The 25,253-nt window shown below is 43.8% G+C and overlaps 1 protein-coding gene across 3 annotated transcripts in view; it reads left to right on the forward strand.

Moving 5' to 3' along the window:
• st3gal4 (ST3 beta-galactoside alpha-2,3-sialyltransferase 4) overlaps positions 1 to 20,082 on the forward strand; it is a 131,589-nt gene extending 111,507 nt beyond the window's left edge. For all 3 annotated transcript variants that reach the window (XM_043676905.1, XM_043676906.1, XM_043676907.1), the window contains 8 exons: positions 1,357 to 1,428; positions 1,534 to 1,634; positions 5,015 to 5,075; positions 6,143 to 6,238; positions 7,486 to 7,675; positions 10,568 to 10,711; positions 12,699 to 12,848; positions 18,036 to 20,082. In XM_043676905.1, coding sequence (XP_043532840.1) covers positions 1,357 to 1,428; positions 1,534 to 1,634; positions 5,015 to 5,075; positions 6,143 to 6,238; positions 7,486 to 7,675; positions 10,568 to 10,711; positions 12,699 to 12,848; positions 18,036 to 18,125 — 904 coding nt within the window. In that variant the 3' untranslated portion in view covers positions 18,126 to 20,082. The remainder of the gene's footprint in view (positions 1 to 1,356; positions 1,429 to 1,533; positions 1,635 to 5,014; positions 5,076 to 6,142; positions 6,239 to 7,485; positions 7,676 to 10,567; positions 10,712 to 12,698; positions 12,849 to 18,035) is intronic.
• The last annotated feature ends 5,171 nt before the right edge of the window (positions 20,083 to 25,253 follow it).

The raw sequence follows: 25,253 nt of genomic DNA on the forward strand, positions 1-25,253 counted from the left end.
CACCTGCCAGCACCCAGCCCATTTCCCTCCAAACCTTTCCTATTCATATACCCATCCAAATGCCTCTTAAATATTGCAATTGTACCAGCCTCCACCACATCCTCTGGCAGCTCATTCCGTACACATACCACCCTCTGTGTGAAAACGTTGCCCCTTTTATATCTTTCCCCTCTCACCCTAATCCTATGTCCTCTAGTTCTGGACTCCCCAACTCCAGGGAAAAGACTTTGTCTATTTATCCTATCCATGCCCCTCACAATTTTGTAAACTTCTGTAAGGTCACCTCTCAACCTTCGATGCTCCAAGGAAAACAGCTCCAGCCTGTTCAGCCTCTCCCTGTAGCTCAGATCCTCCAACCCTGGCATCATCCTTGTAAGTCTTTCCTGAAGCCTTTCAAGTTTCACAATATCTTTCCAATAGGAAGGAGAGCAGAATTGCATGCAATATTCCAACAGTGGCCTAACCAATGTTCTGTACAGCTGCAACATGACCTCCCAACTCCTGTCCTTAATACTCTGACCAATAAAGGAAAGCATACCGAATGCCTTCTTCACTATCCTAACTATCTGTGACTACACTTTCAAGGAGCTATGAGCCTGCACTCCAAGGTTTCTTTGTTCAGCAACACTCCCAAGCACCTTCCCATTAAGTGTATAAGTCCTGCTAAGATTTGCTTTCCCAAAATGCAGCACCTCGCATTTATCTGAATTAACTCCATCTGCCACATCTCAGCCCATTGGCCCATCTGGTCCAGATCCTGTTGTAATCTGTGGTAACCCTCTTCGCTGTCCACTACACCTCCAATTTTGATGTCATCTGCAAACTTACTAACTGTACCTCTTATGCTCGCGTCCAAATCATTTAAGTCAATGACAAAAAGTAGAGGACCCAGCAGCGATCCTTGTGGCACTCAATTGGTCACAGGCCTCCAGTCTGAAAAACAACCCTCCACCACCACCCTCTGTCTTCTACCTTTGAGCCAGTTCTGTATCCAAATGGCTAGTTCTCCCTGTATTCCATGAGATCTAACCTTGCTAATCAGTCTCCCATGGGGAACCTTACTGAACACCTTATTGAAGTCCATATGGATCACATCTACTGCTCTGCCCTCATCAATCATCTTTGTTACTTCTTCAAAAAAACTCAATCAAGTTTGTGAGACATGATTTCCCACGCACAAAGCCATGTTGACTATCCCGAATCAGTCCTTGCCTTTCCAAATACGTGTACATCCTGTCCTTCAGGATTCCCTCCAACAAGTTGCCCACCGCTCACCGGTCTATAGTTCCCTGGCTTGTCTTTACCACCCTTCTTAAACAGATTTTCTTTCTGTGTTTGAAATGTGTCTCTGATTAGTTACAGTGTGGAAGCAAAACCAAGTTGCCAGACTGGGTATTCAAGTGCATGCACAAAGCGGGTAATAGCAAAGTAAGTCATCAACTTAATGCCTCTGTCTGCCATTGAGCTTCACTTTCTAAATATTCTAATTACTGATGTGCCCGTTTTAATTTGCTGCTTCCATTTCTCTTTCAGTTTTACCAGAAACACTCAGTTATTCTTGAGTTTAAATGATATATGGTGGATTCCGAAAAACCCTGCGGTCAATGAACTCCCTTATGGAGTTAAAGGGAGTGGTGAGACACATTTTGATTGTTCTATTTTGTTTGTTTTCCTCATTTTCAAAATAAATGGGGGGGGAGAGAGAGGAGGGATTGATAGAAATCCCTTTGAATGTTGAGACCAGGAGCTGGAAGGCTTCTTTCAAACTACTGATATTTCAAGTAAGGACTGCAGATGCTGGAGTTAGGGTCGAAAAGTGTGTTGCTGGAAATGCACAGCTGGTCAGGCAGCATCCGAGGAGCAGGAGAGTGGACGTTTCGGGCATAAGTTCTTCATCAGGAATAGCGGGGGGGGGGGGGGGGTGGGCAAGCAAGGGGCCTGAGAAATAAATGAGAGGGGGGTGGGGCTTGTTAATGGAAATGTGATGGGTAGATGAAGGTAAACGTGATGGTAGTTTGGAGAGGAGGGTGGAGCCTCATTGTCCCTTTCACTTTTGCAGAATTGCCATTACCTCATGAGGCAGTGTGGGTCAGCTTCTGTCTTTCCAGATCTCACCAAACCCTATGATTGTGTACAATGAGCCCATAGTGAAGGCCTCCCCCACCTTTCCTTAGCCAATTCCTTCCCTATCTACAACTGCAGGAAAGCAGTTAGTAAATGTTTGAAGGCTTAATACCCACACTGTTGCTGGCTGTGGGAATCAGCTGACAGGCAGTGCTCATTCTATTCACACATAGAAAGTGATGACCTGCTCCCAGGCTCATTAAAGGTCCTTTCTGGTGACTGATCTTCAGAGTTAGGGCTAGGCTGGTGGGCCAGCCTTGAGAGGAGCACTAACTGAAGCAATTTAGCCCGTTACTGCTTTATGATTATCATTCATTGCATGCTTACTTTATTTTTTTTTGTCGTCTTTTGTTTGAAACGTTCTTTTATTTAATCAGCAACTGTCTGAGATAATGTGGTGACAAGATGTTGAGGGGACTCGCTATCCCTCCTGTGTGGTGTCCAATTATTTTTAGGGGGAGGGTGAAATTATGTCGTAGTATCCTTGGGCAGCCTTAAGCTCAGGGTCTGGCAGTTGCTTGAGATTTGTTAATACCTCAGACCATGACTTTGACTGAGCTCTTTTCTGAGTTCTGCTGGAGTGAACAATATTTATCAGTATCTTTGTGAGTTATTGGCCTGTTGATAAAGTAACACTTAATCAAACTGTCCTGCTGCACCAGATATGCTGTGGTTACTAGTCATGGCCACCATACTCATGGTTTGGATTCTGTCCAACTACAAAGAAACTGTTCTCAGCAAAATGCCTCATTGTCTCTGCCCAGTGTGTGTGGGGATTTTTGAAATCATTTTGCGACATTTTATCTGATAAGTTATAGCCAATTGTTCAATAATGATCAGTCAAACAGTGAATTCAGTTTATCAGTGACCCTCTCTGTTGTCGTGAAATGTTGCAGCAACACAGGAGGCTGTTTGGCCCATCATGCCTCACTTGGCCCGTTGGAAGAGCTTTCCAGTTTATTGGCATTACCCAGTTGTGTGCTCACAGCCTTGAGAAAGTCTTCCTTTCCCCTCAGAAGGTGTTATTGAATCCACTTCCATCAGCTCTTCACACAGTGCAGCTGAAGGTTTTTGTAAATCTCGGGGTTGGGCTGAGATGTGGGAAGGCTGGTGAAATGGCGCAGGAAGTGAGGAGGATAGGCAGTTCCTGATATCTTCCCTAATGTCTTTCCATTGTGTACCATCTTGCTGGTGGTAGGAATGCTGGATTATAGGCCATGTCCTGGGAGGGAGGTCAATTAAATCACTTCAAATCCCAAGTTATGGCCGTCTCCGAGTGAGCATTTTGTCTGAACTGGGGGGGGGAGCTGAGTGGGTCCACTGTCCACCTGCCAGGTGAAACCTGAGGGTCTCTTTGTGGGCCCTGTGTGGTGGGAATCTAGCCCCCTCCTTTATAGCCACTCCATGGCTCATTATGGGTCCACTCCATGTGCCATCTTCCTCTAACTGCAATTGCAGCAATGGCCACCTCTGATGGTGGCACTGCTGAGCTACCAGCTCCCTGACTGAGCTTGCTATCAGTGAAATGTCACCCTGGGTCCTGCTGAAGAGGGGGTCACCTCCTACTATCAGCTTGCATGATGTCAGAGGTTTGTATGGACCTTTGTTTTGTGATAGGATGTGGGTACTACTGAGTATTTTTAATTGCCCTTAGACTGAGTGGCTTTGCTGAGGCCATTTCAGGCAACAGTCAGGAGCCAACCACATTGCTGTGGGTCTGGAGTTACATGTAGGCCAGATCTGTGGGGATGGCGGCTTTCCTTTCCTGAAGGACTTTAGTGAAGCAGAGGGGTTTTATTTGATGACAGTTCAGGTCGTTTCATGGCACTGTTACCGAGACCAGTTTTCATTTTGCTGATGACAAGCTCGCTGAGTTAAAGAAATCTCCGCACTTGGCTGTTATGACTCCCTCCCTCCACATGAGGGTCTTTGTGTCAGAACATTCAGGACACCATTTCCTAACAGGGTCACCAACGTCAAAATGAAGGGATGGAAATCTTCAGCCAGTCTGAAAGATGACACCGTGTGTAAGAGACAGGGGCTTGCCACATTGTGAGACCTCGGAGGGCCTGCTGCAGGACTGAGGCACTGATCAGTGGCTCGGGATCCAGCCAGATGGCCTGGGGCTTGGAGCAATCGGTGAGACTGGGGAAGGGAGTGGGTGGGAGGGAAACAGTTCTAATAGCAGCAGCCGGGGTTGGGAGGGGTGGAAGGTCAGTGCCAGGTGGGAAGGTTCGCTGGCGGTCGAAGCGGGTAAGTTGGGGGGACGGAGAGGATCACCGGCAGATGGAGAGGACAGCAAGCTGGCAGTGGTCAAGTGCAGTGAAGGAGCAGATGTTGGAGGCCCCCCCCCCCCCCCCCCCCACTTTGGAAGACCATTTCCAGGGAGGGGCTGTGATTCTGCCACAGCTTCTCCCTTGTCCCCTCACACACTCACAGCCCAAAAACCTCCGAATCGCCAACCCTCACCCTGTCAGCCCCTCAGCCTGGCGATGTTAGCTGTGCATGTCCCTCTTGAGGGTTGTCTCCTTTCGTTTTGTAAGTTTTCTCCTGTCTGTTACAGCCAAGTCTGTTAAACACCTAGCCTCAAAACCTTGAGGGTAACTATTGGGGTTTATGTGGGGGAAGATTTCAAGATGTGGGTTCAAAAGAGAGTACTGATATGGGGTCACCACTGTTGGGTCAAAAGGCACTGGCTTCCCATAAACCTTGCAAACTGAGCTGCAGGGATTGGACAGATTTGCGACATCTACTTTAATGTTCTGTTTTCAAAATAGGTTAAAAGTGACATCAGTGTAACTTAGTGCAGGTGAGAGGGGACAGTGGGGAAAAAGGGGAACCAATTGCTGCTGATGGTTGTGTCATTGTGAACCTTTCACCTTCCTTCCAGAACAATCTATTAACAAGATATTGGCCAGAATACAGTATGATATGCCTGAAAACATAAGCAGGTAAGCATTTCATCATACTGGGAGGTGGGGGGAAGTTGATGGGGAGCGGTTTGTTATGTCTCACTGTGTATACATTTCGTGGAGCAAAACAGAAGGAAGCCATTACCTCAGTCAGCCTGTGCCATTTCTTTCACAGAGCAATTCATTCAATCACGCTTTGTTTTTAAAAAAGAAATGACCTAGTCAGACATGATGACACACCTCTGTGATAGGCTGGACTTGACCCTGCACCTTCTGGCCTACAGGCAGGGACACTACTACTGCACCACAAGGTTTCCATTCTCTCACACTTTGTATCTCTGTGATATCTTTCCTCCTTCAGTAATTTAGCCAAATTTCTATGAAGCCACTTAATGGGTCCTATATTCTATTTATTCTTCACAGTTCAAAACTATCATTAAATACATGTTTGTTTTTTTTAAAAATTACCTTAAATATTTACCATCTGACCCTTAACTCTTCAGTCATTGGAAGCCATTACTCTTTAATTTCTCTATCGAAAGGATTTGTGCCTCTTAACACCTCTTCAAAATCTCCCTTAGTCTTTTCTGCTCCAAGTAAAACAGCCTTCCCTTTCCCAGTCTCCCCCCCAGAAGTGCAGTCCCCTTGTGCTTGGAGTCAGTTGTGTCCAGTGTTTGCTGTATCAATTAACAAAGATCTGTTTTAGCAGAAGCTGACTCTGTATTCAGCTCTGACCGGCAAGAAGCTGACAATCCAAATCCAAGCAGTGGGAGATGCAGGAGATCTCGGACTTTGGTGTAAATGCCGGGTGCAGGAAATAGACATTAACGGAGTCAGAGTCAGATGATGCTTCATGTTTTGTCTGTTTTATTGATGTCACAGGAGATGGCTGAAATTTAAGTCATTGCATTGTTAAAGGACAAAATTGGTAAACTGAAGCAGAGGGTCAAAAAGGAAAGAGCAGGACTTTGGGATTAGTTTTCTTTTGCATTTGTGATGACACGATGGTGGAATGGCTGTCTTTGTTTGATCAACTTCCACAAAGCTTTTACTTGTTCAGCCATTGTTGGGCTTGTGTTCATTGAAGGTCTCTTGTCTTTTGCCAGTTTGGTTTGTAAGAGGTGTGTTATTGTTGGCAACGGGTACACCCTGAGGAACAGCTCACTTGGAGAAACCATCAACGAGTATGATATTGTTATTCGGTAAGTGATGTGCAGCGGCTGTGATTATTGTTTGCTTTTCCTGGATGTGTCTTCCCCCCCCCGCCCCCCCTCACTCTGTGTGAGTACTTGTTGACCACCAATTGTGATGTGAATGAGTCCTGAATTGTTTTGCGTCCTATTCCTCCTTCCTGTTCCTTCCCTGAAGAGAGTCTAGTGTCTTTCCTTCGATTCAAAACAAACAATAATGGCGTGCATTTATATAGCATCTTTCATGAAGTAAGATGTTCCAAGGTCTTCTGGAAGGGTGGCTGATGGCTCAGGGGTTAGCACTGCTGCCTCATAGTGCCAGGGACAATTGATGATTGACAATTAATTCATGCATTCTCCATAGCAAAACTTCTACCAATCAAAGTCTGCTTGCGAACCAATCAGCACTCCCCTCTCTAGCTGTAGAAATGTTGGTTTCCCCTTGATTTGGTGTTCTTGTAAATAACCCTGCTGAGTGCAAGGTGAAACGTTTCAGCAAAAGGTGCCTCCGCTCCACAATATTCAAGTTTCTAAAGGATGAGAGAGAGCGGGATTCCAGTGCTGAGGCCCAGAGATAGTTGAAGAATGTAAACCAATGGTGGAATAAAGGTGATTAATGTTGGCTTCAGATCCAGAGGGATGCACAGGGTTAAGGGTTATGGGGCTTGGGAGGTGTGAAGGAATTGAGGTATTGAAACAGAAGGATACAATTTTAACTTGGGTTGGAGGGTGTGGGGAGAGCAAAATTGCTGCGTTGGAAACCAAAGTAGATGAGTGAATGCCAACAGAGCTAACACTTGTGCTGTCAAGGTCAGCAGCTCACTTGGATGAAGAAGAATATGCATCCTGCATCGATTCAGCTACCAATTCATAGCATGGCACATTGGCATTGCCAACGCCCTAACGCACGTAAGACATGGTGTTAGATCCCCAAAAGCAGGATTAAACAGCAAGGGGGCATGATAAGCAAGTTCTCAAGCTTCAGATAACATTGAGAGACAGAACGAGAGGAGGCTTAGCATCAGACTGTGGGAGGGGAGGGCATTACTCTTGCAAAGTTATGGTTGAGTATCATTAACTGGATGGTCCCTGGACACTGGCATGGAGACAGACTTTCTGGGAGGTTCTAAGTGTTTATTAAAGGTGAGCTATGGGAAGAAACCTTACCATGTATGTGTGCTTCTGATAACAGAGTGCAGTCTCGTGTTCAGCCATGGAGGATGTGGACTCCTAAAGTGTCCCCTTGTTTATTGCCACAGAATAAACGATGCTCCAGTGCGAGGCTACGAGAAGGATGTCGGCAGCAAGACCACTTTGCGATTCTTTTATCCCGAGTCAGCAGCCAAGGATCCGAATATCGAAAATAACCCGAGCACACTGCTTGTGTTTTTACCCTTCAAGCAGGTGGATGCCCAGTGGCTGAGGGAGATCGTGTACGATGAGAAAAGAGTTGAGTGTGGTCTATTGTTAGAGCAGATTGGAACTGGTAGTGTTGTCAATGTGGGATTTCCGCTGACCTCAATATCTTGTGTCATTCAAATGGTTTGTGATTAGATTGGAAATGGTATCTTGATGAAAGACCCTTCTGAAAAGGGCACAAATCATAGAATTCCTATAGTGTGGAAACAGGCAATTTGTGCCACACTGACCCTCCGAAGAGTAACCCACCCTGACCCATTCCTTTACCCTATTACTCTACATTTACCCCTGACTAACACACCCTGAACACAATAGGCAATTTAGCATGGCCGATCCATCTAGTCTGCATGTCTTTGGACTGTGGGAGGAAACTGGAGCACCCGGAGGAAACCCACGCAGACCCAGGCAGAATGTGTAAACCCCACATAGACGGTCACCCGAGTCTGGAATCAAACCTGGGTCCCTGACACTGTGAGGCAGCAGTGCTAACCACTCAGCCACTGCGTCACCCCAGGCGGGTTTTTATTACATGGTTACCGAATGTTTTCATGCAGATTTTTATTGGATTCAGCTGTCACCATCTGGCATGGTGGGGTTTGAACCCATGTGTCCAGGGCATATAACAAAGTCCTGGTCCAGTAACATTTGCCATGATCCCACTATCTAGCTGTCTTGGCTTTTAACACTCAAGGTTGGAAACCATGATTCTCAAATAGCTGAAGAAGAAAACTCCACTGATACTTTAGACTGGGGCATTATGGCATTAGGTATTAATGGAACACGTATCATGTGTGACTGAGGCCATGTTTATTTTGCAAGGTAAGTGTTAAGACACTAGCAGAGGCATGACAACACTGCCACCTACAGGTTTTCTTTTACAAGCTGTTCCTTAAATCCTTGAATTCCCTTCTTACAGCACGGTGTATTGTGGGACTGCAGCAGTTCAGTGCTTTCCTAGTGCTTGTAGGGGTGTCTTGGCAGTAGCGCCTATATCCCACAAATGAAAAAAAGAATTGAAGTTCTGTAAAATTTCACTGTTAGCCATTTGCCGTTTACTTTGCATTCCTCACACAACTGTCAGATTCCTAGACTTCTTTGCACTCCACTGCAGGGGAGTCACCTGAGGCTTGTTCAGAGCATGAACAACAAAATTAACAGGGGCCATGGTTCCCCCTGTTCTCCTGTCATTGTTCCAGCTTAGCTTGAGGACAGTTGGAGGACTAGATGGTGCACAATTATATCAGCCCACTGCATTTTGAGCTGCTGGCCCATGATCAAGGTGCTACCATCTTCCTTTGTTAAGAACTCTCAGACCTGTTTGATTTAATGTGATCAATGTAACACACTTCTTGGTCCATATAAAGGAGACCCTTGTAGCTAATAAAGGTAATGTTAGCAACAGCACACTGCAGTAGAACCTCGATTATCTGATCGAGATGGGCGTGGAGTATTTTGTTCGGATAATTACAGTCATAGAGTCATAGAAATGTACAGCATGGAAACAGACCCTTTGGTCTAACTCGCCCGTGCCGACCAGCTATCTCAATCCAATCTAGTCCTACCTGCTAGCACCCATATCCCTCCAAACCCTTCCTATTCATGTACCCATCCAGATGCCTTTTAAATGTTGCAATTGTACTAGCCTCCACCACTTCCTCTGGCAGCTCATTCCATACACTGAGTGAAAACGTTGTCTCTTAGGTCCCTTTTATGTCTTTCCCCTCTCATCCTAAACCTATGCCCTCTAGTTCTGGACTCCCCCACCCCAGGGAAAAGACTTTGTCTATTTATCCTATCCATGCCCTTCATGATTTTGTAAACCTCTATAAGGTCACCCCTCAGCTTCCGACGCTCCAGGGAAAACAGCCCAATCCTGTTCAGCCTCTCCCCATAGCTCAAATCCTCCAACCCTGGCAACATCCTTGTAAATCTTTTCTGAAGCCTTTCAAGTTTCACAACATCTTTCCAATAGGAAGGAGAGCAGAATTGCACGATAACCAAAACAAGCGGTAATTTGAGTGCCGGTTATCGAACATTTCTCGGTTATCCAGCAATGCGCACCATAATGCCATTTAACTGATAACTGAATGCTGAGTTGCCTAATGCCATTTTTATGGGCCCTTGCGATCTTGTTTGGATAATCTGAAGTTCGGATAATTGATGTTCAGATAATTGAGGTTCTACTGTAAATGACAGACATTATACCAGAGACTTTGCAAAGAGCTAGATGTTAGATCTCACTCGTTCAAGATCCCAACTTGTTCTGCCACCATCTTACTGGCTGATGCTGATGGCACTATAATAGGTTAATGGTATTAACCCTTTCAGACCCATATTCCACACTTGGGGAAACTGTGTTTCAGTTCCACGCCAACTTTGTGTGTTTAAGGTTTATCCTATCTTCTGCTGGTTAACCAACCTCCACAAAACCGTGGAAGAGAGAGAAGAATGGGTGAGGGATGAGCATTAATTCTTCCTTTTTTGGAAGAATAATATAAGTGGAGAGCGCCACAGTAGGTGGTTATTGAAGAAGTCAAAAAGCTAGCTAATATAAAAATAATTTGCAATCAAAACAGAGCACAGACATAGGGGTTGGGTTAGCAGCTTGTTCTTGCCCGATAACTCTGACTGCCTGTAATTTGGATCCAAGGCAGGCAAATGGAGTTAAGTTATAGATTAGGCGTGATCCAACTTAATGGTAGAATGGGTTAGAAGGGCTGACTGGCCACATCTTGGTGCTGTGTTTCAGTACACAGCTCTGATTGTCCATGCTGATTGGGGGTTTGGACATTTTTTCACTTGTAGCTCTACTCAAAAGCACCTTGCTATATCTCACTGACTTCCACTTCGTTAACTCCTCAAATCCTGCATGAAAACGATTATTGCTCCCTCCAACCCTTCCATTATTTCTTTTTGTTCCAGTTTCGGAAAGGATTTTGGAAGTCTCCGCCCTTGATTTGGGAAGCAAATCCTTCGAATATCCGGATCCTTAATCCTTATTACATCCATCAAGCTGCCACCAAGTTATTAAACATCCCTCTGAAGTTGCCTCCCAAGTCTAAGCAGGTAAGCTCACTAATTCCCATTTGATGGAGTTTATAGTGCTGTTCATGAAACACTCATTGTCCTTTAGCTTCTAGGACCTGGGTTAACACACACAGTTTGCACAGAGACAGACCCTGTGTTTCAACTAGTTATTGTTGAACCAAGGCACATTGACCTTTTCACCTCCATCACCTGGAAATGAGACAGTAGGGTGGAAATCTGCTTCCTCTATGTGTTTCTGTGTCATTTTTGGAATTTCCTATGTCTCTTTGCTTTCCTCCTCCTCTTCAGATGCACTTTTGGCTTTGTTTCTTGTTGACTAAGTTTTCGGTCAACAGCCCTTGAATCTCTTAATGTTGTAAGATTTTTAACATAGAACATTTCAGTGCAGTACAGGCTCATCAGCCCTCAATGTTTTGCTGAAATGTGGAACCAATCTGAAGTGTATCTATCCTATACTATTCTATTTTCATCCATATGGATATCAAATGATTATTATTGGTGCCCTTAAAGTTAGCGAGTCTACTACGGTTGCAGGCAGGGCGTTCCACACCCCTACTACTCTCTGAGTAAAGAAACTACCTCTGACATTTGTCCTATACCTATCACCCCTCAATTTAAAGCTATGTACCCTCGTGCTAGCTATCTCCATCCAAAAAAAAGGCTCTCACTGTCCACCCTATCGAATCCTCTGATTATCTTATGTCTCAATTAAGTCACCTCTCAACTCTCTTCTCTCTAACGAAAACAGCCTCCATGTTCCGAGGGTTTGATGATGGAATTCTGCAAGTCCACACATGGGCAAAGCACTGCAGTGGTTTGGCCATTATCTTAGCAGGATGACTGACCAGAAGACTCTTACCACCTTGTAATGCTCTTTCTTTGCTCAACAAGACCTGGTGTGAGACGTGAACCTGGGACTTCTGGCCCAGAGATAGTGGCACAACCACAGACCTCCAGCTCTGATGTTGTAACTGCAGAAATTATTGTTTGTATGGAATTGCGTAGAACTCTCAGCCTTGAAAGCAGTCCATTCATTTCAGCTACTCTGTGCTGATGTTCCCACTGCACACAAGCCATCTGCCATAGTTTGATCTTTTTTGATTAAAGAAGCTGGGTTAATGTTTTTTTAAAAATTGTAGATAGCACTACAGGAGAGACACAAGTGGCTATTTTAACAAATAAACCAACACATTTATAGTAATGGCGCAATGGGTGGAGCAGTGGGGCTTGAGTATCAGCACGTTACTCTTCTCATAGTTGTAAAGCTCAGAATTATCCTCTTTAATTGTTTGTACCCTCGTTTACGCAAACAGGCTGCTGTAGTAAAGGTAGGTCAAACAATAAATCTTTGGCTCGGTCTTGGAGAGACCGGGATACTGGGATTGATCAGAAATCTAGCTGCAAAGGCAGGTGAAGGCTTTGATGAGACTTTCAGCCTCTATTTCAAATCTGCCACTGTTTGCACATTGTTGTCAAGGAGTAGAAACAACATGTGCCAATGAATAAATGCTATCATTGGCAAGTTTATGCAGCTTAACAAGACATCCCTCTCCTTTTCCCTGAATTGCATGCACGCTACTGCCCTCAGCAACACATCCTCCATCCTGTGGGTAAATAAATTATGTCTCAAGTTCACCATCAGTTTTGTTAGCAGCTGTCTTGTGTTTATGATCAGCGTTCTTCGGCTCCCTCACATGTCGGGAAGACTTCTCTGTTCCTGGCCTATCATAACTCTTCGTGGGCTTAGAGACCTCCACACTCCTGAATTCTGACTGCACATCTAGATGTTTATTAGTAAGGATTACTCACTGAATCACTCTAATCTTTCGGTCAGTTTAGCAAGATCAGTTATCTCAGCTCAAGACTAATTTTCAATATGGCAACTATATATTGCAAAGTGCAATTTTTGTGCCTGTGGTAATTGGAACCTAGTGAGAATACTGCTGGTAGAGTGGTTGCACTGCCATCCTCTTGATAATGGAATTGTGTCCTTCTATATCCACAGAAACCAGTACACCCCACCACTGGTCTTCTCGCCATCACTGTGGCCCTGAACTATTGTGATGAGGTACACATTGCTGGCTTTGGATATCCACTAACGAAACAAAGCACTCCTATTCACTACTATGGCAAAACGACCATGAAAGAAATGGCTGTAAGTACTGATGGATTAAAGTCCTGCTCTGAGGTTTCTGACTGCCTAGGAGCTATCTCTCGCCTGTTATACCTCTAGTTGGAAAATAGCCTGGAGCTTTCTGTCAGATTTCAACTCTGAGGGTGATGCTGCAGTGAGTTCTTGCTAAGATTTATTTAATATTAACCTTGCCCTCACTAAACAGCAACAGTGAGGAAGTTCACACGAGGATGCCTAGCTTGGGCCAGGGCAGGGAGGATGGTGGATGGGTCCATTGCGGTTTGCTGACTCAGCATTTAGAGCATTTAATATAAAGGGGCCAGCTTGTTAGTGTATGTCGATGGCTTCACACTTTACTCCAGTGACCTCAGCATACAGTCTATCCTGTCCCGCTTGTGCAGGACTGGGGGTATGCTGCACCGTCAGAAGTGCCACCTGTTCAAAGAGATGTTGCTATTACTGAGACTTGGTTGAGGGAAGGGCATGATTGGCACCTAAATATCCCAGGATGTAGATGCTTCAGGTGGGTCAGAAAGGGAGGTAAAAGGGGTGGAGGAGTATCATTACTGGTCAGAGAGGATATCACAGCTGTCTGAAGGAGGGCACGAAGGAGGACTCGAGCAATGAGGCAATATGGACAGAGCTCAGAAATAGGAAGGGTGAGGCAACAATGTTAGGGCTGTACTACACACGTCCCAACAGCGAGTGTGAGATGGAGGTACAAATACATCGACAGACTATGGAAATTTGTAGGAGCAACAGGGTGGTGGTGATAGGAGGTCTTAATTTTCCCAACATTGACTGGGATCACTTAGTGTTAGAGTTTTAGATGGAGCAGAATTTGTAAGGAGCAACCAGGAGTGTTTTATAGAGCAGTATATAAATAGTCCAACTTGGGAAGGGGCCCTACTGGACCTGGTGTTGGGGAATGAGCCCGGCCAGGTGGTTGAAGTTTCAGTAGGGGATTACTTTGGGAATAGTGATCACAATTCTGTAAGTTTTAGAATACTCATGGACAAAGATGAGAGTGGTCCTAAAGGAAGAATGCTAAATTGGGGGAAGGCCAACTATACCAAAATTCAGCAGGAGCTGGGAAATGTAGGTTGGGAACAGCTGTTTGATTTGTGGGAGGCTTCTAAAGAGGTGTTGATTAGAGTGCAGGACAGATATGTCCCCGTGAAAATGAGGGAGAGAAATGGCAAGATTAGGGAACCATGAATGACAGGTGAAATTGTGAGACTAGCTAAGAGGAAAAAGGGAACATACATAAGGTTTAGGTGGCTGAAAACAGACGAAGCTTTGGAAGAATATCGGGAATGTAGGACCAATCTGAAATGAAGAATTAAGAGGGTTAAAGGATGTCATGAAAGATCTTCAGCAAACAGAATTAAGGAAAATCTCAGATCCTTTTATTCATATATAAAGAGCAAAAGGGTAACTAGAGAAAGGGTTGGCCCACTCAAGGACAAAGGAGGGGAAGTTATGTGTGGAGTCAGGGAAAATCGATGAGACTCTTAATGAGTACTGAGGAAAGGGACATGATGGATTAGATTTGAATTAGATTACCTACAGTGTGGAAATTAGATTAGATTACCTACAGTGTAGATTACCTTCGGCCCAACAAGTCCACACCGACCCGCCGAAGCGTAACCCACCCAGACCCATTCTCCTACATTTACCCCTTACCTAACACTACGGGCAATTTAGCATGGCCAATTCACCTAACCTACACATTTTTGGATTGTGGGAGGAAACCGGAGCACCCGGAGGAAACCCACGCAGACACGGGGAGAATGTGCAAACTCCACACAGTCAGTCGCCTGAGGCGGGAATTGAACCCGGGTCTCTGGCGCTGTGAGGCTGCAGTGCTAACCACTGTGCCACCGTGCCGCCCACAAATGTTGTGGTTAGGGATAGATTTTTGATCACTCTAGGTCAAGTCAGCATAAGGAGGGAGGAAATGTTAGGTATTCTAAAGGCATTAAGGTGAGCAAGTCCCCTGGTCAAGATGGGATCTATCCCAGGTTACTGAGGAAAGTGAGAGAGGAAACAGCTGGGGCCTTAATAGATATCTTTGCAACATCCTTGAACACAGGAGAGGTCCCAGAGGCCTGTGACTAGTGGAGTGCCACAAGGATCGGTGCTGGGCCCTCTACTTTTTTGTCATTTACATAAATGATTTGGATGCGAGCATAAGAGGTACAGTTAGTAAGTTTGCAGATGACACCAAAATTGGAGGTGTAATGTACAGCGAAGAGGGTTACCTCAGATTACAACAGGATCTGGATCAGATGGGCCAATTGGCTGAGAAGTGGCAGATGGAGATTAATTCAGATAAATACGAGGTGCTGCATTTTGGGAAAGCAAATCTTAGCAGGACATATACACGTAATGGTAAGGTCCTAGGGAGTGTTGCTGAACAAAGAGACCTTGGAGTGCAGGTTCATAGTTCCTTGAAAGTGGAGTCACAGGTAGATAGGATAGTGAAAAAGGCGTTTGGTATGCTTTTCTTTATTGGTCAGAGTATTGAGTACAGGAGTTGGGAGGTCATGTTGCGGTGCTTCGGAGGCTGAGGGGTGACCTTATAGAGGTTCACAAAATTATGAGGGGCATGGATAGGATAAATAGACAAAGTCTTTTCCCTGGGGTGGGGGAGTCCAGAACTAGAGGACATAGGTTTAGGGTGAGAGGGGAAAGATATAAAAGAGACCTAAGGGGCAGAGGGTGGTACATGTATGGAATGAGCTGCCAGAGGATGTGGTGGAGGCTGGTACAATTGCAATGTTTAAGAGGCATTTGGATGGGTATATGAATAGGGAGGGTTTGGAGGGCTATGGGCGGGTGCTGGCAGGTGGGACTAGATTTGGTTGGTATATCTGGTCGGCATGGACGGGTTGGACCGAAGGGTCGGTTTCCTTGCTGTACATCTCTTTGACTGTATGACTGGAGAATTGCTAATGTTGTCCCCTTGTTTAAGAAGGGTAGCAGAGATAATCCAGGTGAGTCTGATGTCAGTGGTAGGGAAACTGCTGAAGAAGATACTGAGGGATAGGATCTAATTACATTTGGAAGAAAATGGGCTTATCAGTGATAGGCAGCATGGTTTTGTGCTGGGAAGGTCATGTCTTACCAACGTAATAGAATTATTTTGAGGAAGTGACAAAGTTGGTTGACGAGGGAAGTGCTATAGATGTTATATACGTAGACTTCAGTGAGGTGTTTGATAAGGTTCCCCATGGTAGGCTGATGGAGAAAGTGAAGTTTCATGGGGCCCAGGGTGTACTAGCTGGATGGATAGAGAACTGGCTGGGCAACAGGAGACAGAGAGTAGTTGCGGAAGGGAGTTTCCCAAAATGGAGAACTGTGACCAGTGGTGTTCCGCAAGGATCCGTGTTAGGATCACATGTTTGTGATATGAGTAAATGACCTGGAAGTTTACAGATGACACTAAGATTGGTGTGGTAGCAGATAGTGAAGGGACTGTCAGAATATAGAAATATTGGAGAGTTGGGCAGAAAAATGGCAGATGGAGTTCAATCCGGACAAATCTGAAGTGATGCATTTTGGAAGATCCAATTCAAGAGCGAAGTATATGGTAAATGGAAAAGTCTTGGGGAAAATTGATGTACAGAGAGATCTGGGTGTTCGGGTCCATTGAACCCTGAAGGTGGTAATGCAGGTCGATAGTGGTCAAGAAGGCATACGGCATGCTTTCCTTCATCGGACAGGGTATTGAATACAAGAGCTGGCAGGTCATGTTACGTTGTATCGCACTTTGGCTCGGCCACATTTAGAATACTGCGTACAGTTCTGGTCGCTACATTACCGCACACACACACCCTCACACACACACCCCCCGCCACGCGTACACATACACGCATCCCCTGCCCCCCACACACACATTCCCCGCCCCACACACACACATCCCCTGCCACACACCCACATCCCCTGCCACACACACCCACATCCCCTGCCACACACACACACATCCCCTGCCACACACACACATCCCCTGCCCCACACACACACACACAGTTGGGAAGAGCCAAACTAATTGGTTTGTTCTTGAAAATTGACAGAACGGACTGAACAGTGTCATTGTGCTCACACCTCCATGCCCAGTGCTGGTTGCTGCTTTCCTCTGCTTTACTGCAGGGGTGGTCCTAGTACATGATTTGATTTAACGTAGCAGATATTATTTGGGGACACTGATGGACAAAATTGGATCTTTCCTATTGAGGCATTCAAAGTACCTGAGCAGTAGCACTAGGAAGGGTCTACCCTTTCATTGGGAGAATGCACAATGTCCCTGAATATCACCCCTTTCTGTGGCAATGGGAAGCTGACCATCTCCAGATGGTCCAGGCAATGACCATCTCTAATAAGAGGCAATCTAATCACTACCATTTGACATTCAATGGTGTTACCATCACTGAATTCCCCACTGTCAATATCCTGGGGTTACCATTAATGAGAAGCCCACTGGACTCCCCAAATAAATACAGTGATCACAAGCAAAAATCAGAGGCTAGGAATACTGCAGCAAGTAATTCCCCTCCTGACTCTCCAAATCTGTCCACCATCCACAAGGCACAAAGTGTGATGGAATACTCCCCATTTGCCTGGTTGAGTGTAGCTTCACTAATATTCAAGAAGCTTGGCACCATCCAGGACAAAGCAGCCCGCTTGGTTGCCACTACATCCACAAGCATTGACTGCAGATATTCATCAAAGATCCTCAGGCAGCAGCTTCCAAACCCATGACCACTTCTATCCAGAAGGGCGAGGGCAGCAGATACAGGGGAATGCCACACCCATGCAAGTACCCCTCCAAGCTGCTCACTATCCTCCATTTCCATTCGCTATTCCTTCACTGTCACTGGGTCGAAATCCTGGAATTCCCTCCCTAACGGTAATGTGGGCTGCAGCAGTTCAAGAAGGAAGCTTATCACCATCCCCTCAATGGTAACTAGGGACGGCAATAAATGCTGGCCTGCCAGTGATTCTCATGAGCGAACATTTAAATAGATTGAGGATGGCTTTAAAAAGTTTCATTTGTGGTGCACTGGACCAGCCGAGAAATGCTTTCCCAACGTGATTGGGGTGAAGGAGATTTGATAAGTGTGGTGTATGTTGATTAGTCACTTATTCCTGTTCAAGAAAGAGTATTATGGCCTTGCTTTAAAATAACCTTCCTTTACTTTTCAGAACTCTGAACACAATGTCACACATGAACAGCAATTTCTGAAGAGACTGCTGGATGCTGGGGCAATTAAATACCTCACTGCTTTGGAATAATTGTTTTATGAATGGCAACTTTTGTTTATATTCTCTTTTAATCACTGGTTGTGGCATATCCTTGGCTACTGGATATTTTAGTGAGGACGGTCACACCCTGTTCTGGCTTATGCAGGAATGCGGATGGAATAATCATTGCCCTTGGTGCGGGAAATTCTCTAGCATTGTTGAAATAATCATAACTAATGCATGAGATTTTATTCTGCGCTGGTGTGGCTGCCAAACATCAGATACCACTACAAATGTTAAACAACATTAACTGGCCAATATTTCAAGATTTAAGTCCGGAAATGCAAATTCTGTCTTGTCAGACATGCAAGAGAAATAATTCTTGCTTCGAACGCTTGACTTTAAAAGCTTGTGTTGATTGTAATTGGACAAGGAACACATAAACTTAACTAAAACCTTCACCACGTTTTATTTTGCCAGACCCACGGAGGTTGACTCCCATTGTAAATAACTTTGTTCCCTTCCCTCTGATTTATGAAATCTGTCTTATTGCTCCAGGGAAGAAACAACAGCAATTCTTCTTGTGATATTCCCACATCCACCAGCTTATTTTTTTCCACTCTGGCATGTCCTTCCATCCATGGTGGCCATCTTGAGATAGTAATTAGATTTTAATTACTAATTTCCTGGCATTTATTTATCATTGCCTTGGGAAACTGTACTGTGGGTCTGTTGGTGTCACATTGTATTATTTAGAGTCAGTTTACCTAGTCTTGATTTGGCCCATGGTGTAGGGGATCTGCTTTCAAGAGTCAATTTTTAGCATGAGGGTGGAATTCTGAAGTTGTTTTTTTACTGCAAGGCAGCCTACACTGGTGGCATATAATGGTTGCATCTCACCTGGGCTCTCAGCATTGAGAAATTGTTGAACTTTATAAGTGTTAATGCAAATTTTCACTTAAAACTGCTACTCCAGCATTATTGGTGGGAGGAATCCATTCCAGGTCTTTTTTAAGAAAAAACACCGGTTGCTCATGCAAAACAACACCAGATGGGCAATTGAAATGTTTGCCGAGAGCGTTGTACAGCATTGCAGGCATTTTAATATTTTTGAATGGAACCTACTCTATTATGTTCTACCTCTGCAATGTATTTGGAGATTCTCTTTTTTTTTAAAATAAAAATGATGCTGAACATCCATTTTTTTTTCCAGAATGGAATTTAGACAGCATAAAAATAATTCAGGTCTAGATTTCTTTGAACAGTGTATTGAAGAAAATTGTCTCCAGTCTGAACCTTTGAAGGTTATTTCTGTTGTCCTAATAAAGATGTCACATTTTTAACGAAGCCAAGGATTGGGATTGGACTTTTCTAATCCACTCCATCTTTTGAAGGAGGGCTCCTGTGAAGAGAATGTGAGAAAATGGAAAGAATTGTCTTGTTTTGGCATTGTGGTCGAAACTTTCATTGTGCACCTCAAGGAGGTCATTGGAGTTTTAAACACCATCGTCTCGCCTTCCAACTTGTTTGCCTCATGGTTTCTCTGCCCTAGGTACTTTAGTGCTCTTTCTGTAAGATGTACTATTTTGCTTTCTGCTCAGGAGTTGGCCAACAGACGTACTTGCGCTACCTACAGCCTTCAGCACTCCCCAGCTCCACATTGTAATGAATTTTACCCAGCAAATACACACTAAGGTATATTGAAATCGGAGAACTTTCTTAAACTTCATCCTTCTTCATCATGATATAGCTTGAAGTCACATGACACCAAGTTGTAGTCCAACGGGTTTATTTGACATCACAAGCTTTTGGAGCGCTGCTGCATCAGCTGATAAGGGAAGGCAATGGCCTAGTGGTATTGTCACTAGCCCATTAATCCAGAGACCCTGATAAATTCCGGGGATCCAAATTCGAATCCCGCCACGGCAGATGGTGGAATTTGAATTCAATTAAAAATAGTCTGGAATTCAAAATCTACTGATGACCATGAAATCATTGTCAATTGTTGGAAAACCCATCTGGTTCACTGATGTCCTTCAGGGAAGGAAATCTGCCATCCTCACCTGGTCTGGCCTACATGTGACTCCAGACCCACAGCAATGTGGTTTCCCTCTGAAATGGCCTAGCAAGCTATTCAGTTATATCAATCACTCCAGCATGGCATCTCCTCACCATAATGTAGCCTACTGTATTGTCCTTAAACTGACCTTTGGGGTTTCCTAAATGTGTTTGAAGTCTAGTGTACTTAAAAGGTTGGGGTCATATTGATTGAAAGGTTAGCAGCTAAGTTGTTAATTAAAATGCTGGGCTTTAGTAGACAATACTCGGTTAATAGAATCAGAATAGAACTGCCAGTGAGCTTAGCTGGAGAAGCAGTAGCTGTAAAGATTGCAACGATGGCAGTCTTGAGGGCGTTAGAGAAACTTTAAAGTGCTTTAATGGCATTTATCCCATTTCCTACTGTTAAAGCATAATTCTTACCCATTATTTCCAAAACCTGACTCACTTTCGTGATATTTAAGGAAGAAAGCCCTTGTATTTCCCATTCTTGTAGGTTCTGAGGAAAGCTTTTCACTTGAACCATTCTCACTGTGATAACACCCATTTCCAATTGTGATACAACCTCTTCTGAAGCCTCCTTAAAGGCTTCTATTACTGCCATTGGTTTATAATTTCACTTGCAACAACTTGCTTTTATATGCCCTGTCTTCTGAAACGAAGATATACTTTGTCACTTTTAAATTCTAAATAATCATTTTTCGAAACCTAACAAACATCTGTCTGTTTGTTAAAGTCACAATCTATCCTATTCTTCTAGCTTCCCAGTGAGGATTTCATATGACAACTTACTGACACACTGTTCCTGGGAAATATTGCTCAAGTTGTCAGAGCTTGTGCCTCTTTGACTTCCCATTACTGTCCCTCATCCTGATAGAACATGCTTGCTGTTCCAGAATTCTTCTATACGCTTGATTTCTCTTACTTTTTAAAACTCTTTGTTCCTGCATGTTGGCATTGCAGGCTAGGCCAGCAATTATTGCCTATCCCTAATTGGTATTAAGAAGGTAGCAATGAGCAGTCCTCTTGGACCACTGCAGTACATGACAGGCATGTACATCTGTAGTGCTCGTGGGAAGTCATCCAATGATGACAATAGAGGATCAAAGATATAGTTCCAATTCAGGATGATGTGTAACTCAGGGAGGGGGATGGTGTTGGGAGCTTGCAGTTGGTGTTTCCATGCATCCTTTGCCCATCTCTTCCTGGATGGTGTTGGTCGTAGGTTTTGAAGATGCATTGAGTCCTGGTAAGTTGCTGCAGTACAGATGGTCCACACTGCTGCCATTGTGCATTAGTGGGCAAGGGAATGAAAGCATTGGAGGTGGTGAATGGGTTGCCAACCAGTGATTGCTTGATTGCAATGAATTAAACATTCATCCCATAATATTTCTTTTACCCTAGTGGATTCAACATGTGTCTTTACTGTCCTATATTTTAATTCACAGACATAAGGAGCAGATTCATAAGTGTGAAGTATTGCCTCTTAGACTTCATATAATGTGAGGACTTCTGAAATATCTGAGAAAAGGTTTGGAGGGACATGGGCCAGGAGCAGGCAGATGGGACTAGTTTTGTTTGGGATTATGTTTGGCATGGACTGGTTGGACCAAGGGGTCTGTTTCTGTGCTGTATGACTCTACAACTCTATTAAACATTCATAACTTTATCTCATTGGATGCTTTGCCACTTCGGTCGTCACCTTGCAAGAGGAGGTAAAATATTTCTCAACACCTTCTTTAGAAAATGTAGGCACTAGTTAAAAATTTTTTGGCTAAATTATGAATCTAAATGGGTCTTCCTTCCTCATCTGAGCTATTTGTCACTCTTTCACCTCATAAGCTGAGCTTCTCTTTAGTCAGTTCATGCTTTGAGTTCCTTCTCCCTCTGAGGCTCTCTCTTTCCTTATTATTTCATCACTTCTGCCTTAGGATTGCAAATTCAAGGTTTTTTATTTACGTTTCTAGTTCATACCTCTCCTTTTCTTCTTCAAGCTCCAGTATGTTTTACCTCTAACTTCTTTCTCTCAAGATACTGCTCATCCTTTTCTTAATGCTATATCTGCAACTAGTCACTGACCAACGCAAAACGTCTTCAAATTTAAATGCTGTGTCGTTCCCTTAATTGTGTCAGCCTTTTTGGTCCCTGCTTTCCATTCTGTTTCCAGCTTTTCGAGCAGTGCTCCTAAAAAATTAGTTAATTGTTGCATAAATGCTAGCGTGAAATCTTTTTTTTTTTGGAGGGGTAAGCCTGAGCAGTAAACTTAGCCAATCTGTTTTTCAATGAGTAAAGCAGGCTACCATGACAATCTTATTTGTCTTAACTTTAGCAACTCCGAATACTCATGTCTATCAGTGAATTTTAAGTCCTACTTAAGTCTCCAAATTATGTTACAATCCTGGGCAAGCCTGTCAAATTTATGTAAGAATTTGGTTACTTCACAGTAATTTTTTGGTTAATTGTGCAAAGTTTGAGAACTCAGGTACTTACTGATGGAATAAAGGCTGAAGATTCCACAGGTTTAAACAAACCAAGGAAATATTATTACACAAAAATTAGACAAACTATCGATATACATATGTACTATATGTACAAACGCACACAAATTTAGATTGTAGAATTAACATGAGGTAAACTATTGTTGAACATCTCTACAACATCATGGAGCAGAATGGGATGTCACTTGCAGTTGAATTAGTCATTAACATTTCATTCTGGAGACAGCAATGAAAGGGCAGATACTTTGGTGAGATGGCAGAACTGTCTGGCTTCCTTGGAACTATGGAGACTTGGGAAGAGGGGTGAGGAAAGCAAATGTTGAGAAAACTCTGGAGGTTGCTACCAACAAGAGGGAAGAGGATAGAGTCAGTTGGCCAGTACTGTTTCAAACATTTGTGTTATGACCTCTTTAACTATCTTATAACCAGATACGGTAGAAAAACATTGCTGATTGTTTTGTACCAAAGCATCACCAGTACATTGAAATTTTTAATATATGAGCAAGGGCAATAGTGTGGAATAGGCTGAAACATGTCGTTATGCACTGGATAGGACCTCTTCACATGGACAGGGAGCTCCTCCATATGGTGCTTTGATTGAGACACCAGCTGGATTCATACTTCAAGCATTTGTAAATCTGCATCTTACAGTGAGACTTCAAAGTCTCTGTAACAGGCTTAACAATGTCATGCTTTCTCATCTTCAGAAGGTTTCTACACAGTTTGATATTGAACTATTGACAAAATGGAATATTTCAGGTTGGATATGAGTAGGTGAAAATGTCTATTTAAACTAAAATATCTGTTCCTCTTTTTACAATGAAACTTTGATGATTTGCACTTAAAAGATGTACATTTGTTAATCATTATCTGTGTTTGCTAAATGCGAATCAATAAAGATACTATGAATCACACTTATTCTCTCTGGTTGATATTTGTAGCTTCTGCTCTCATAGGATCTAGAACACAGTTGAGTGCAAGTTAATTTTTAGCTATGGGCAGCTGGAGTCGGATCCCATTCAAAACTCTGGGCACTAAAATTCAGGGCATAATAACTGCAATGCCTAAGACACCAGAACCATTCCAGAATTGATGAAGTCAATGTATGGGACAGATTTTATGGGCCAACATTGTACTCCCTCAGGTACAAAGATTAAAAGGTTACTCAGTTGACATGCAAGAGTTTAAGGATTGAATAGAAATCCTGGACGAGACTGATATTGGGCTCAGGCAACAAAACTTTACAGGGTGCCCTCCATCATATGCAGTTTAAAACAGATCTTGCAACTCAAACCTCATCCATTGAGGGCTTTCAGTGTCAGAATTGCTTTCATTCAAATTCTGTAACATCATGGCCCAGCAAATCCCCCACTTTACCGTTACCATCAGGCTATGGGATCAACCCTGGTTCAATGAGAGTGCAGGAGGGCATGCCAGGAGCAGCACCAGGCATACCTGAAAATGGGGTATCAACATGGTGAAGCTACAACGTAAGACTACTTACATACTAAACAGCAGTAGTGACAAGCGATTGACAGAGAATCAATCTCACAACCAGGTCTGTAGTCCTGTAAAATTTAGTCCCCATTATCACAAATGCCAGTCGTTAAATGGTTGGAGACACTGGATACTGCAAAGGCTATAGGCTGTAGTAACATTGTCCAGGTATGTCCTGTACACACAAATCAGGACAAATCCAGCCATTGACTGGCCCATCAGTCTACTCTTGCTCTTCAGTAAGAGACTCGAAGATGTCATCAATGGTGCTATCAAGCAGTACCTGCTTAGTGATGCCCAGTTTGGGTTCTAGCAGGGCCACTCCACTCCTGATCTCATCATAGCTTTGATTCAAACATGGATGAAAGAGCTGAATTCCAGAGGAAAGATGAAAGTGACAGTCCTTGATATCAAGGGCACATTTGACAAGGCATCAAGGAGCCCTGGCAAAACCAGAATCTATGAATATTACGGAAAACTCTCCACTGGTTGGAGTCATTCCTGGGACATAGGAAGACAGTTGTGGTTGTTGGAGGTCAGACAGCCCCAAGTCATCTCTGCAGGACTTCCTCAGAGTAGTGTTCGAGGCCCAACCCTCTTTAGCTGTGTCAGCCATAATCTTCTCTCCATCATAAGGTCAGAACTGGGGATGTTTGCTGATAATTGCGCAATGTTCAACACCATTCTCAACACTGAGACAGTCCATGCCCAAATGTAGCATGACCTGAGCAATATCCATGCGTGGGCTGAGAAGTGAAAAGTAACATTTGCACATTACAAATGCTAGTTAGTGACTATTTCCAAAAGAATTTAACCATCATCCTTTGGTGTTCATTAGCATTACTGTTGCTGAATCCCTCATTATCAACATCTTGGAGGTTACCATTGAACAGAAACCGAACTGGAGCATCCATATACATTCTGGAACTTAGAGACAGGTCAGAAGCTAGGAATTCTGTAACAAATTAATTTCTTAACTCTTCAAAGCCTGTCAACCATTTATAAGGCACACGTCAGGAGTGTGATGGAATAGTCCCCACTTACCTGATGGGTACAGTTCTCAGCACTTGGAAAACTTGACACAATTCAGGCAAACATCCCACTTAATTGACGTCCCATCACTATT

The sequence above is a fragment of the Chiloscyllium plagiosum genome, chromosome 35 (genome assembly GCF_004010195.1).
Source record: "Chiloscyllium plagiosum isolate BGI_BamShark_2017 chromosome 35, ASM401019v2, whole genome shotgun sequence".
Taxonomy (NCBI): Eukaryota; Metazoa; Chordata; class Chondrichthyes; order Orectolobiformes; family Hemiscylliidae; genus Chiloscyllium; species Chiloscyllium plagiosum.